Source organism: Thunnus maccoyii, chromosome 20, assembly GCF_910596095.1.
Source record: "Thunnus maccoyii chromosome 20, fThuMac1.1, whole genome shotgun sequence".
Lineage (NCBI taxonomy): Eukaryota > Metazoa > Chordata > Actinopteri > Scombriformes > Scombridae > Thunnus > Thunnus maccoyii.
Genome location: NC_056552.1, coordinates 5,896,368 through 5,911,463, shown reverse-complemented (window position 1 = coordinate 5,911,463; position 15,096 = coordinate 5,896,368). Strand labels below are relative to the sequence as shown.

Genomic DNA, 15,096 nt, shown 5'->3' with positions numbered 1-15,096 from the left:
AATCTGAGATTTTAAAGTGAGCTCAGAGAAACGTTCCTCCTCCAAACTGCACAGAGAAGCTCAAACACCCAACAGAAGGAACAAGAAGAAAGACATTTTTGAATGGAGGCTTTGGATACAATCTTAATAGTAGAATCAATTTGTTATTGGTTTTGGTCTTTTCAAGGGTTTTGTTGACAATTAAAAATACATAGTATATCAGACTTGTCCTTCAAGGTCCAGACTTGGTATAATAACTTTAGTGGTAAAGAAGCTGTCAGCTGTAGTGGACATCGTGAATGAAACCTGCCATGAGCTAAACTTCATATGCTCAGGTCAAGTTTGACCCATTTTTACGTTGAAGAGCAATAAAAACATTAAACACCTCCTGAAAGTTTAAACTTTTCCTAAGTGACCCAGAATATAGAAGTCTGTCTTAAAATTACAGTCAGGAGCTCAAATGGACATTGAAACGTTTTTTTTTTTTTTTTTTTTTGCTGTAATCATTCCTCCTGTTCATACTGACCATTAGAAGATCCCTTCATAATGCATGGGTGATGGGTGACAAAATCCACAGTGCTTCTGTGCAAAAATGTATTTAAGAGTTTATCTGAACCTAATATGAAGCTTCAGCGTCCAAATAAGTCAAATCAAGTAGATATCTTTCAGCGTTACAGTCTTTTTAGTGCCAAAGTCCTTCTTTTTGTTACTATACTTCCACCTGCAGCTCAACAGGGAAACACTGTCCGAGGGAAACACATAGAGGGAATTTGATGCTAAAAAGACTGTAAATGTGTCAAATATCCACTTGATATGACTAACTCAGACTGCTGAAGCCTCATATAAGCTTCACATCAACTTTTAAATCCATTTCTGCTTAAAACAAGGACTGAAGAATTTGTGTCCCATCAGTTACAACATAAGCACATTTGGAGGGGATCCTCTTTCAATCTTCATTTAGGCACCTGATTGTTTTAAGACAGACATGAAAAATTGTGAACCTGTCCTGATATGGTGTGGATGTAAGCTGTTTCCTTGCAGCGCTTGGCGCCACCTACAGGACCTGTAAGCAGGATCTGCTTCATCAGAACACATTGTGTCAACACCGGTGACGGATCAAGGTCCGAGCACGGAGATAGTCAGTTAGTATTTTTCCCCAAAACAAGAGGAGCTTTCTGCTGTACTATCAGTCTGGTTGTTTCCTTCAGTGCACAGCAAACGACCTGAAGGATCTCCATCCGTTGACTGAACCAGACCAGCAGCTGAAGTTTGTGCAGAGAGGCGCGGTGATCTGCGGCAGCTGCAAACAATGATCCTCAACACTGCGCTTTGCTCCAGATCTCTGCGCAACAACTTTGTTTTTTCCAGAACTGTAGATGTTTTGCGGAGACCAAGGACACGTCATCCATTGGTATTAGCTGCAGCAAGTCGGTGAGTTGAGACCTCAGATGTTGTACCTGGAATCTGCTGGAGTCACTGTCCCAGTATGTGGGTCGCAGCCCCCAGTGCTCCAATTACCACTAGCACCACTGTTGCCTTCACTCCCCACAGTTTTTCTAGCCCCTCTTTCTGCCCTTGGTATTTTCTCTCTCTTCGTGTTCCTTCTTCTTCTTCATACATACATACATACATATATATATATATATATATATATATATATATATATATATATATATATATATATATATATATATATATATATGTGTGTGTGTGTGTGTGTGTGTGTGTGTGTGTGTGTGTGTGTGTGTGTGTGTGTGAAAAACAACCCAATATATTCCTTTAGAAACTTTTTGTCAGTGTCTTTCGTCTCTTTTTATTATGTGACACATTATGTGTCATTACTCTGGTATGTCTGTGTAAAGTCAGTGTGGGAGTGAGGGTTGATGTCACAGTGTGAATCACAGGAAGGAAGGGGTGAAGGGGTAAAAGAAACCCTAGTGCGGTGTTTTTGCAGCAATCACTGCTGATTGTTTTTATGTAACTTAACCGAATTGTTTTCTCAGATTGCATTTATTGATATTGTGTAAATGTTCAGATTATTGTGTCCACCCCGTTGCATTATTGTAATACCTTCAACAATGAGTGCATTAACTGATTGTATCGGTTATCTGTCAGTTTTGCAGCCTGCAGATCTGCACACTGAACAACACTGAGATGACAAATGAAAGTAAAAAAAAAAGTCAAGTGTTTTTATGTCGGAAAGCTGCCACAGGAGTCATTGTGACCTGGCAGTAACTGGCAGAGCAGGCGACCTGGCAGAGAGTTTATTTTTGACATTTTGTCTTTATTGTTCTCAAGTACTTCGCTGTGGTATTGTTCAGATTATTTTGTTCACCCACTGCATTATTGTAATACCTTCAACAATAAGTGCATTAAGTGATTGTATCGGTTATCTGTCAGTTTTGCAGCCTGCAGATCTGCACACTGAACAACCCTGAGATGACAAATGATAGTAGAAAAAAAAGTCAAGTATTTTTATGCTGGAAAGCTGCCACAGGAGTCATTGTGACCTGGCAGTAACTGAGAGTTTATTTTTGACATTTTGACTTTGTTGTTCTCAAGTACTTCGCTGTGGTATTTGCACTTTATGCTACATTATACTTTCTATCCACCAACTTACATTTATTTGACAGCTTTAGCTACTTTTCAGATGAAGATTTGACACAATGGATAATATAACATGCTTTTAAAATACAACACATTGTTAAAGATGAAACCAGTGGTTTCATTTCAATAAATGTTCAAAGATCCAATATTTCAGCAAAAATCAAAGAATAGAGAAAAAGTCCAAAAAACTGAAAACAGATTTATGTATCAGAACTTTGTTTTTTCTTCTTTCTTCTACAACAGTAACATGCTGCTCTAACACTGATGCTTCAGTATTAATAATCTAATGATTTCATATATAATAATATATCAGTCAGAGGGACCAAACCACTACTTTTACTGCAATACTTTAACTACTTCAAGCTCAAAATACTTATGTACTTTTGCTGTAGTAGGATTTTTCATGCAGGAGTTTTACTTGTAATGGACTATTTTGGTACTTTTATTTAAGGATCTTAATACTTCTTCCACCACTGTTTCTGCGCAATTATCCAGTACTTCCCCATGTGTGTAAAGTTGTATTAGAGTATTACTCATAGTAGTGTGTATAACCCACCTTGGCACTGTGAGCAGAGACTGTGGTGATAACATAGGGCATCCTGTTTTTCTGCAGTGGTAGCCCTCTGCTCCATCACCTCCCCGAACATAAAGCAGACTGAGCAACTCGTTCACATCATAGTGAACGTGAACGCTCCCTATGTAGACATAGAGGACTCATTCTAAGGTAATGAAAACATGATTCTTATTTTCACAGGATTGTATATTAATTAAAACATACTTATGAATATTATATTCCATTTCTGCTAGTAGATCCCTCTAAATCTTACACACTGGTCCTTTAAGTAAAGGATCTGAGTACTTCTCCCACCAGTGATGATCACTGCATTGTTATAGAGGCTATAATAGTAGTGTTCACTTTAACACAATTAAAATACTACTTACATGTACACATCAATGAATCAGTATTAATATCAACACTCTTACCTTATTTTGAGTCTCTGTGTTGAAGATGGGTCCTGGGTCAAATATAAATTTAATAACTATAACATTTAAGGTCATATTGCTCTTGCAAGGTACACATTCCTAAATGAATTTGTATTTTAAGCAGCTATAATTTTTTTATAATAACACTGTCTGAGCTGACAGTGTGTAATGTGTTGGTTGTGACTTGTAGTGATGAACCTACAGAGAATTATCAGTGACTCTGCAGCTCCCCTCGGCTTTATGGATCATGCCAAACCAAGGGAGTGTTTGAGATAAGTCATTATTACATTCCCAGAGTTTTGTTGTGCTTTGATTATTTTCTTCCTCATTCTTCTCCCACACTAACAACATGTGTGAGGGAGACACTCTAACTGCTGTTTGATTGAGCCTTCAAAGGGGTAAAATTGGTCAAAAGTGATGCAGCAAGTGGACCAAGACATCCTGACTTTTATCCTCCAAAAATCCTGGATCCTACATTTCCCATAATGCAACAACAATAGCAGTATTTCGATAGGTTTCCCTTGTCTGGTAAACGCTTGAGGCTTTCAAACTTCATGCTCAAGTTTGTAAAGCAGGATTTCTGTTAAAATGTGTAGTCTCAGAGCTTGAGCCATGATCATCAAGTTCACATTGTTTCAACCTTATATCTGAATTGTACATAAAAATTAATTTTCAGTGTTTTATGAACAGCTGATTTTGAGTCGTATTGATTCTTCACAGTTTGCTGTCAGAGTTAAGAAGTCTTAATGTTACTGATGCAATAAAAATAAAGGATTTTTTAGCATTATAAAGATACAGTTTGAGGTTGTATCTCTGTTACACCATTATTTGCAGTACAAAAACAAGTGTCCCTGGTCATTTTTTATGTCTGAGAGGTTACATAACAGCCAAACCAGTTTGAATCCATCACTGAACCTTTATCATTTCCTTTATCACTTAGGCTATCAGTTCAACAAATGATTAGGTCACATTGCACTTCATTACAGCCACTCTTCCTCCTGATAATTGTTTTTAGAAGAGGTTTAAAGGAATTCAATGAGGTTGCAACCTCATCAACAGGAGTTTGAGGGCCCTGATAGCAAATAAATAATCTCTTTGTTTTAAGTCTAGATTGGGGTAAAGATGAAAGAATCAGTAAAAATTTTCTTCAAGTCAGAGAACAATGTTTTTTCTGAAAAAATATAAAGTTTATAAAAACAATTCTGTGTACTTCATTAACATGATAATCAAAAGTAAAACTTAATTACATTTTTGGCAATAAGCTTAAAGGTGCAATATACGACATTCAGCCCCACTAGATGTGGCACTGTAACACCAGCATTGCAGACCGAAATAAAATATGTGTGTCGTTTACTCAATAAAGTTGGAAAAAAAAAAAAGCGATCCCTGAACCAAGAGCTCACGAAACTCAATTCTGTTACTGCATTGCCTATTCCTGACCTGAAATGTTTTCAGAAACATATTTTAGTGTACTGGTTAGCTGTAATATGAGAAAGTTTGTGACATGGCAGCCATGTTGAAATTGGACATAGAGGACAAGGAGGGACTAACATTTACACACGACGGAACCGGCTATCGGTTAGCGATAACAACATACACAGAGGGAGTGTGACTTAATTCTCTGTTGTTTGCTGTTATCTAGTGGGGCTGAATGCGGTATATTGCACCTTTAATGGAAGGGTGGTATCAGGTTATCGGATTAATCATTCACATCTATTTATGCTAACTTAATGATGCCAACAAGACTGTTTCTGACGTTTGATCATGCAGTTGCAGGAAGATACAATCTAGGGCAGCGCCTAATGATTATTTTTATTGTTGATTGAGCTGCTGATTTTACTTATTTATTTTTTTGATTAATCAATTCGTTTTTTAGACCACAAAATATCAGAAAATAGTTTTAAAAATGTCTGAGTCAGCATTTTTAAATCTCTTGTTTTGTCCAAAACCAAAAGACAATGAAATTATCATCAGAGAAGACATATATTTTTCACATTTAAGAAGCTGAAACCAGTGAATTTGGCATTATTTAAATAAAAAATGACGAATGATTGATGGATTATCAACATTGTTGCTACTTTATTTTCTGTTGATTAATTAACTAATTGTTTCAGCTCCACATCCAGCTTTTAAGTGTCCGTTTTTCAAAAATGTCAGATTGTTGACTTGATGCGTAAAGTGGGGTGTCATCAGCATAGTAGTGAAAAGAAATGTCATGACTGTGTATTATTTGGCCAAGTGGAAGCATGTTGTTTAAAAATTGAAGGGGATCTGATATAGAGCCTTGGGGTATTCCACAATTCAATTATAATATTACTATACTGTAGTTCTTCCTTATTCAAACCTGTCATACATTTACATTTATTCAGAATTATGCTTAATTTTGTTAAACTAGCTTACAAATAGTTATATCTCTATATGACCTGTGCCTATGGCTAAGCTGCCATTATCTGAAACCTCTTCTAACTCCTGTTTCCCTGCAGTGGCATTCATGTGGACTATCCGCCCATCATCCCAACTCTAACTACCAGCTATGCCCACGGCACCTCTTCCTCAACTTTGCTCCACACCACAGTAGGAGAGACCCTGCTGAAGACTGTTGAGCGATGGCCTGACCGAGAGGCCATGGCCTTTCTACATGACGGAGTCCGCAAGACGTTTGCACAGTTTCAGCAAGATGTGAGTCCTTTCCTCAAAAGCAGATGTGTCCAGTTAATGTGCCTAACCCTAAGTGATAAAGGCCAAAAAGACCACAACATAGCATTTTAAGTAAGAAGTATGTGTTAACATAAATGAAATCTTGCTTCACCTCTCCTCAGAACAAACTCCAAACCTATAAAATGTCAACACTGGAGTCCAAAAATGCCTGTGGAAAGACAAAAGCCAAATTACTTTTTACATTCTATGGTTTATATGATAGTGAGCTAAAAATAAACCTTAAATCTCACTTAACTAACTAGCTGCAACTCTGTTTTCCCCTTTATCTATGAAAACAAAAGTCAAAACATCACAAACATGCATTGTGGTATTCTAGTAAAAATTAAACAATCTGTGTCTAAATCAAGGACAGGGTAGCAGGCAGTAAACTAAATTGCTGTCCTGCTCTCCTGCTTTGCTTTCAGTATGATCAAAAGCTTTTGCACTGGGTTTCACCTCTCAGGCAACATAGAGATTGGCCTATATCATTGTTTGTAGTTGTTGGGGCCATATGCAACCTGAGAGGAAGCCTGAAGGCACTACTCATGGCTAAAAAAAAGCACTGCCACCTCCTCTGCATGTTTATTGTGTGAAAGAAAAATATTTAACCCTTTCATAACATTTCATTTATGTGCAAGCAGGGACACAAAACCACGAAACCAAAATGAGAAACTTATGACAAGACCATCATGTGAAGTTGTTTTTGTGTCTTAAACTGCAGGAATCGCAGAAGCATATTCATGACTGTTAAATGAAGAGTGCAAAGAGTGATCAGTGCTTTGTGAATCAGTTTGATTAGTGTTTAGAGTTTAATGTGCAACTCGTAGACAGCCGGATAATCTCATGGCTTTGGATGGAAAATGCATCACGTTGTCACGCTTGTAGGTTTTCAGAGAAAAAAATCCAACAGTCTCCTGCATGTTCAGACCGTGAACTTTCACCTATAAACCCAAAGAAATGTGGAACACAGCGTGGAGATTTCACAAACTCAAAGTGATAGATTGGTGTTGTTGACCCCACTCAAGGCCAAACAATGTTCAGATATCAGGTGTCATATAAACCATCTCATTACCTGAGTATATGATATTATAATTTGTATAATTCTTGCTTTGCTAAACATAAGGTATACATGTTCTGTTTCTCCTTCTTACTTTGTATTTACTGAAGATTTAATTTGTCTTTTTGTTGTTATTATTATTCCTGCACAGTGTGGTGCTATCTCTACTCTACGTGGAGGCATGATTAGTTGTCCCTCGTTACTGATTAATGGTTTATTGGTATCAGTGATTTTCTTTATATATTGCAGAACATCATAACTGTTTTAAGAAAATAACCATGCTATTGGCGAGATTTTATTCTGTATTTTTGTAATCATGAGCTTTGTTTGGAACAAAATATTTTCTTTGTAAAAACATATATTTGTTTCAATATCTCTAAACTCACTTAACTCTGTCCATGTTGAGTTAGACTTTGCTCTTATGAGGCAATAATTTGATAAAAATGATTCACTGTAATTCGGAGCAGTTATAAAACCAGGTGTTTTATTACAAATATTTTTGATTAAAGGTGATTTTTCTGAAAATGTTCTTTAGCATAATTTGGTTTTAAAATAGGAAAACACGTGATGTTGATGTTCTGCAAACTGGAATGAAATGTTTGTGCTGTTTTTAAGAAAAATATTCCGGCAGTAGACGGAAATTATTCAGAATTGTTACCAATCTGAACAAGTTTATTGTGTACTGGTTGAGCTCCATGAGATGACTCATCTGATTTTCATGTGACAAGTCATCACATGTCAAAAACTTTTCTGTACTGTGCCAACAAAATGCCCAAGCAAAACAAACACACAAGAACATTGCTTTAAAGAATGCAGTAAGAATGATTTATGAACTTGGTATAATCCTGGGTGACAAGTTTCTCTCCTTACAATAACAGAAGATAACCTATTAAGAATACCTAAACCTTGGTTTACTATTAATTATGTATTTGAAATATCCATTTGTGTACTGTCGTGATCTCCTGCAGCTCCTGTCAACACACAAGTTTAACCTGTTTGTGCGTCGATGTGTCTGCAGGTGGATCAGGCTGCAGCCGGGCTGCTGGCACTTGGACTGCAGAGAGGAGACCGGCTCGGCATGTGGGGACCCAACTCTTATGAATGGATCCTGATGCAGTTTGCAACAGCCAAAGCTGGCATTATATTGGTGAGTCAAGGCTGCAGTAGAGTGTATGCACATCCTAATATTTAATCAGGTGTTAGCAAAAAGGTGAAACATGTTGTAGAGAAAGACACTTGCACTTTGGATAGTACTGATGCTGTTAGAAAGATTTATTTAGTACAGCTGTGACGTTTCAACATGACACCGTCATTTGACCCAGAAGGCTCATATATACTTCTTCACCTGACTCAACTCAGATGTGAGTCCCAGATTAAGGCCCCACCATCAGCTATGTCACCATATAATTAATCCAGAAAATATTTACAATATTTACAATATACAAAGTTTGAAATCCAAATCAGTTAAATTAAAAGTCTGGTGATATTCTGTATTTTTCTTATTGTCAAAAAGTTCCCATAAAAAGACCAAAACCAACGATAAATCCATTCTACTAACAAGGGGATGAAAATTAAGTCAAACTAAACTTTACTGACTCTAACTACCTGTATCATTAGCTATAGCAATTTAAATAGTCCAGAATTAAAATGTTTAGAATAAAAACAATGGAGGAGTTCACTAAGAAATATTGGTGACTCCTTTCAAGAAGTCGCTAGATTTGTTGCTAGGTGCTTTTTTGGAAAAAAGTCACTAAAAGGGTCTTAAAAGTCACCAAATGTGGTGAGAAAGTTGCTAAGTTTACAACACTGATAACACCGTCCTGCTGCCAGAAATACTCACTAGAGCACCAAATGTGTATTAATCTGCAGCTGAAAATAATCCCCAACAAATGAGCTTTTTACTCCTGTTTGAGTAAAACTACAGTGCCCAGCTGTTTTAGGAAATTATTGAACCTTTTTTGAAAATGAAAATGCTTATTTGCAAGCTATTTTTAAACTTTTACATTGAGAGACGGACTAACACATTGTTGGAATGTGTTGACAATAAGAAATATATAGAATATCATTAGTCTTATTCTTTAATATAAATCAACTGACAACATAATAAATCTGTCTTGTTAAGAAAATATCACTCAAAAAGATTTGGAGACGGTTCGTAATGGGACAAAGGGGATTTTTGTTGTATGTTGTTGCTTTTTGGGTCTTTTTCTTACAAGTTTCTGAGAAAAAACTTCATTAAAATATTCAAGAAGAAAGAAAATAATTGAAAGAGTAATGAAATTAATTAAATGACAACCAATCACCAATCAAATAGCTACACAAAATGGAGGACAAATAAGTGTACAGGTCATAACGTTGCATCATATCTCATTTGTGCTTCGTATATTGTCTTTGCTTCGACTCTGGTCCAGTTTTAAGTCAACCTTTATATAAGTAACTCTTTATAATTTCACCACCCAACAGGTGTCTGTGAACCCAGCGTACCAGCTGCAGGAGGTGGAGTTTGCACTGCAGAAGGTGGGTGATTTAACATATCGATTTGCTGCTGTGACATATAGAGACTGTATCATATTAGGAAAAGGTGAATCCTCTGTCTCTCTCACCACAGGTTGGGTGTACAGCTATAGTGTGCCCTTCGCAGTTTAAGACTCAGAAGTACTGTGACATGCTGAGAAAGATATGTCCAGAGATCGAGTCATCCACCCCAGGAAACATCAAGAGTGCCAGGTACAGTCACAAGGTGTTCACCTGTCATTGGTCTTAACTTTCCAGTAATCTGCATGTTTAAATGATGGAGGACTGGAGGTATTCAGATCCTTTACTTAATTAAAAGTACCAGTACAATAAGTGGGAATATATCCAAAACAGTAATTCTCAAAATAAATCATAGAGGTCATGAGATGATTAACGAGAGAGTTTTTGGACTTTTTCTCTAATCTTTGATTTTTGGTGAAATATTTGATCATTTGAACATTTATTGAAATGAAAGCATGTGAGAAGTTTAGAGGGAAAAATCACTATTTGGTGGAGCTGTTAACAACTCATAGACATGTGAAATGTGACCCCGACTACACACTACTTTATGTAAGACGTCAAAAGCCAAAAAGGTTGGAAACCACTGGTTTCATCTTTAACAATGTGTTGTATTTTAAAAGCTTGTTATATTATCCATTGTGTCAAATCTTCATCTGAAAAGTAACTAAAGATGTCAAATAAATGTAGTGGAGTAGAAAGTACAATATTTCCCTCTGAAATGTAGTAGAGTGGAAGTAAAAAGTAGCATCAAATGGAAATACTCAAGTAAAGTACAAGTACCTCAAAACTATAACAGCCAAGGTGGTTTGCTATTGTTGACCGAAAAAGTTCACCAACATTATACTCCAGTGATCTTGGCAATTCCATTGAAATGAATTTGTTTCACTACAAAATTCATTTTTTTTTAAATGCTGGGGTGACTGTGCCTTTAATTTTTTTTTTTTTTTTTGTGGTCTGTGAAAAATTTCTTTGAAGGGGGGATGATGTCTCTGGGGCGATTTGACCTCGAGCTACAGCATGTTATTTATATGCATTTCTTTCAGTTAAGATAAACAGAATATGTTGATTGAGCAACAAACCATGCTGGTTTAACATAGAGAGACAGAGTCAAAGCTGTGAGATGTTACAGTATAACTTGGGGTGTGAAAGGTTATCGTTATAAAACATGATCTACATTTGTGTTTGTTTGCTCCTCCCCCCCCAGACTCCCAGATCTCCGCTCTGTGATCGTTCTGGACAGCCGTCAGCCAGGAATGCACCATTTTGAAGACGTGATGCAGGCGGGCAGCAGCCAGTACATGCAGCAGCTTCAGGATCTGCAAAAGAAGCTCTCATTTGATGACCCCATAAACATCCAGTTCACTTCGGTAATTGTTGCATAATTCCAGATAACCTTAAGGAATCTGAAAAGCCCCAAGGAAAGTCTGGCTTGTAATGTAATGTAATTTGAGTCCCATGATTTGAGTGCTGAGGTGTGGCAGGTTTTGCTCCTTTCTGGCTAAATGTCCAAGTTTTTCCCAAGCCTTGAGGAAGTCTGCACAGTGGATTATAGCTCCCTGAACCTTATTAGACTGAACAGGCAACCTCATGACCCTTAATTAGGAAAAAAAAGGCCTGTACTTAAAAGTTGTGCTGATCATTGTTCCATGACTGAAATGTTCACTTCTCTTTTTACATTTTTCACACTTTGTCACATTTTGGACATATTAATAAAGTAAGTAAATGAGCATTTTTCCTATGTTATAAAGTATTCTACTACTTCATTGTATACTGTATACAGTATAGGTACAAAATGGAAGACATCACAGTCACAGAAATAAGAGAAATAAAAGAAATAAAGGTTTGGTTTAGTGGTGCAAGATGATACCATCTTACCTGACAGCTCTAATTCAAAAAGTCCTTTACTTTTAATTCTCTTTTTAATCTGTATTTACAAAGGAAGAATAAAATGTTTACTGTATAAGATCACTGACTGTCTGTTGGCTTCATCGTGTTTAGAGAGCAATAATTATGTATTTCTAAATACACTAAGTTATTCCTAATATCTGTCACCAGGGCACAACTGGGGCTCCAAAGGGCGCCACATTATCTCATCACAACATCGTCAACGATGCCTACTTTGTTGGCCAACGAGTGGGATACACCTGGAGGGTGAGTTTGACTCAAAATGTTTCATTAACCTCTTCTGACCTGTGAGTGTCTTTTTAGGCCCCAAAATTCTTCATTCAGAGAGTTGATGAGTGGAATAGGGATAGGAGTCCTAAATTTAATATATAGTATATCCATGAAATTGCAGAATTGTCTTAGTAGCCAAAGCTAAAATATAGTTTATTTCTGTGCTATAGGGCTCCATTGTTGTCCAAAATACCGGAAATACTCTGCAGAGCACCAAATGTGCATTAATCCATGTCTGGAAATAGTCCCTGACATTAACATTTGCTAAAAATGACAGTGTCTAAATGTATTTTAAAAAAATTAAGCTATATATTTTTGAGCCATTTTCCATATCCATCATTCTCTCAAAAGAGACAGAAAATCAGTTGCACAGTTTTCATTTAGTACGTGATTCCTCGGGTGCATTTGACAATTTGTTTTACCCTTTTTGTCTCCTGATTTTGTCCCTTTAGCCTCACACTCGTGTCTGTCTGCCTGTGCCTTTGTACCACTGCTTCGGCTCTGTGGGTGGTGGGTTGTGCATGGCCGTGCATGGCCTCTCCCTGGTCTTTCCCTCTCCTGGGTATGATGGAAAAGCCAACTTGGCAGCTATGGAGAGTGAAAGGTAACATCAGAAGTCATTAGCCAGTTCCATAAATTTGTTATTAAACTAAGAGTAAAATAAATATGATCAAAGACTTGAAAATGACCATCGCTCGCCAAAAACGCCGGCATCCTCGGCCGACATTACCGTCTTTCAGAGGCTGTAGTGAGCTCAGTTTCATGCCACAGTGAAGATTGGTATCATATGAAACTAGAAGAGCTACGGCATCCATTGGTACCAACTGTGTCATGCTAGCTTGTCGGGAAGGGGGCTAAATAACGCTGCAAAGTTAGGCTAAATTTTGGCGAGGGAAAATTTTGGCATGGCCATTTTCAAAGGGGTCCCTTGACCTCTGACCTCAAAATATCTGAATATAAATGGGTTCTGTGGTTACCCACAAGTCTCCCCTTTACAGACATGCCCACTTTATGCTAATCCCATGCAGTGGGAAATGGTGTATTTGAATATTTCTACATACTGGGGTCCCTAGACAATTGTGGAATTGCATAAATTTGGTCTGACTGGAAAGCTGAGGCTCTTGTGGATTCAATGAGCCCATTGTATTCATGTGTGATGATGTTAGTCCCCACAGTAGCCATTTCATTGTAGTGAGACTGTTTTCTGAGACTTGACCGCACTGTATAAAATGATTTTGACCTCTAGGATAATCACAACGTCATGAAACTTTACAACCACAAACAAGAGACTGAGGGCATTCAGAGGATGTATATTGACGTATATTGACAATAAGGGGATTTCTGAGCAATTTCAAGAACAGAAGTCCAATCAGCAAAAAATGCAATTCTTAAAGAAATCTCCAAATATCAATCTTGGTGTCTTAATGTGGTATTTTGGAGGGATTTTTGACCATTCTATCAATTCTTGAGTGGTCAAAAATGGTTACATTTTGTACTATATCTGTGTAACAATGGTGTAACAACGCAAAAATTGCTGCAACAGTGTTCAAAGCTCAGGCTCCCAGCTTTCAGATGATGTGTATCACTTCTATGTGGCATATCCTGTTGACTTGCTTTCAAAAAAAGGGACAAAAGGTGGAGGGGAGTGGAAGAGGTTAATCCTGCACTAGGCAAATGGTCATGAGCTTTAATACACTGTAACAAAGGATTAAATGAGCCTTGAATATAATCACCAATTATGCTGGTGCAGCATTGTACTGTAATACGTAGTTTAGAAAGGGACGCTTTGTGATTTAGGCTTATTTCAAATTAAATACCGATAATTAAATCCAAAGGAATTCAGTCTTTAAGCTTGGTCTGACTGCACAGAGGTTGAAGGTATGGAAACCGGTTTTCACACATCTCATGATTGAGATTGAGGTTACTTTTACTTAATTAAAAGTAACAAAGTCCATATTATAAAAATACTAAAAGTCCAATATTTATAATGTTACTTAAAGTGATTGTAATCAATATTTTTCATGATAACAATGTATGAGCTGTGTGTATGTCAGTGTGTAATGTGTTGGTTCTGGCTCATAGTGATGAATTTACAGAGAATCATCAGCGACTCTGCAGCTCCCCTCAGCTTTACAGAGCTTTAGAGTGAGTTTCAGCTCATTGTTTAGCTGTCTGGCTGCAACTCTCAGCGCTGTCACGGTGTCATTTTTGGCGTAAAAGGTCTAAAAAATACTGTACACTACCTGCTCAGCACCAAACGGCAAACAGACACAGTTAGCTGTAGACTAGCTGGTGAATATAGTGGATCATTTAGCAGCTGAAGAGCCAGATATTTCCCTCAGGAGTTGTTAGAGAGCAAAAACAGATGGACAGATTCACCAGGTGGACAGAAATACGACTCCAAATGGATGATAATGTTGCTCCATAACTGCTGGATATGGAAATAAGCAACTGTTTGCTAGAGATAGATTTCACAAAGAGAGTATTTGTCTATTAAGAGTTTATTCTTGAATCACACAGCCGGATTCAATACCTTTACTTAGACCAAGAACAAATTATTTAGTGTAACAGTCATCTTTATAGTGCAAGCCGCAACCTCAGATTTGTCATTCAATTAATACAAAGGTCTTTCTTTGTCCAATTCTTTATCGGTGGCTCTCCCTGTGGGCTGAGGGTGTTCTTTCCTGTTTCCTGAGAATAACAAATTGGACACTTTCCCAAGGAACAGATGACATACACATCACATGCACAACAAGTGAATCATGAAAAATCCATCAGCTTAAAATATGATGATATGTCAGTGTTGTGGTTACAGCCTGTTTCTGCTGAAAACAAGTGGACAAAAAAAATCAGTTGATGCAGATTTAAGTAGAGTTGAAGAAATTTAGTCACAAGAGGACATGAGTAACTAGTGTGTGTAGTTCCAGTTAGAGTCAAGGGTCAAATTGCTGTATGCTGTTCCAGTGCAGTGTCTGGTAAACATTAGTGTTGGATACTCTTATATGGACATGTCCTGAGTGGAATCAGATATGGCAGACAAAGAGGAGGAATACAACATCTGC

The 15,096-nt window shown here is 37.3% G+C and overlaps 1 protein-coding gene across 1 annotated transcript in view; it reads left to right on the top strand.

Annotated features, from left to right (window-relative positions):
• Positions 1 to 1,022: 1,022 nt before the first annotated feature.
• The window catches only part of acsf2 (acyl-CoA synthetase family member 2), a 37,127-nt gene continuing 23,053 nt past the window's right edge, over positions 1,023 to 15,096 (top strand). The window contains exons 1-8 of the mRNA XM_042396957.1: positions 1,023 to 1,410; positions 6,054 to 6,249; positions 8,343 to 8,471; positions 9,788 to 9,841; positions 9,933 to 10,051; positions 11,064 to 11,226; positions 11,915 to 12,010; positions 12,487 to 12,638. Of these exons, the coding sequence (XP_042252891.1) occupies positions 1,289 to 1,410; positions 6,054 to 6,249; positions 8,343 to 8,471; positions 9,788 to 9,841; positions 9,933 to 10,051; positions 11,064 to 11,226; positions 11,915 to 12,010; positions 12,487 to 12,638 (1,031 nt within the window). The 5' untranslated portion in view covers positions 1,023 to 1,288. The remainder of the gene's footprint in view (positions 1,411 to 6,053; positions 6,250 to 8,342; positions 8,472 to 9,787; positions 9,842 to 9,932; positions 10,052 to 11,063; positions 11,227 to 11,914; positions 12,011 to 12,486; positions 12,639 to 15,096) is intronic.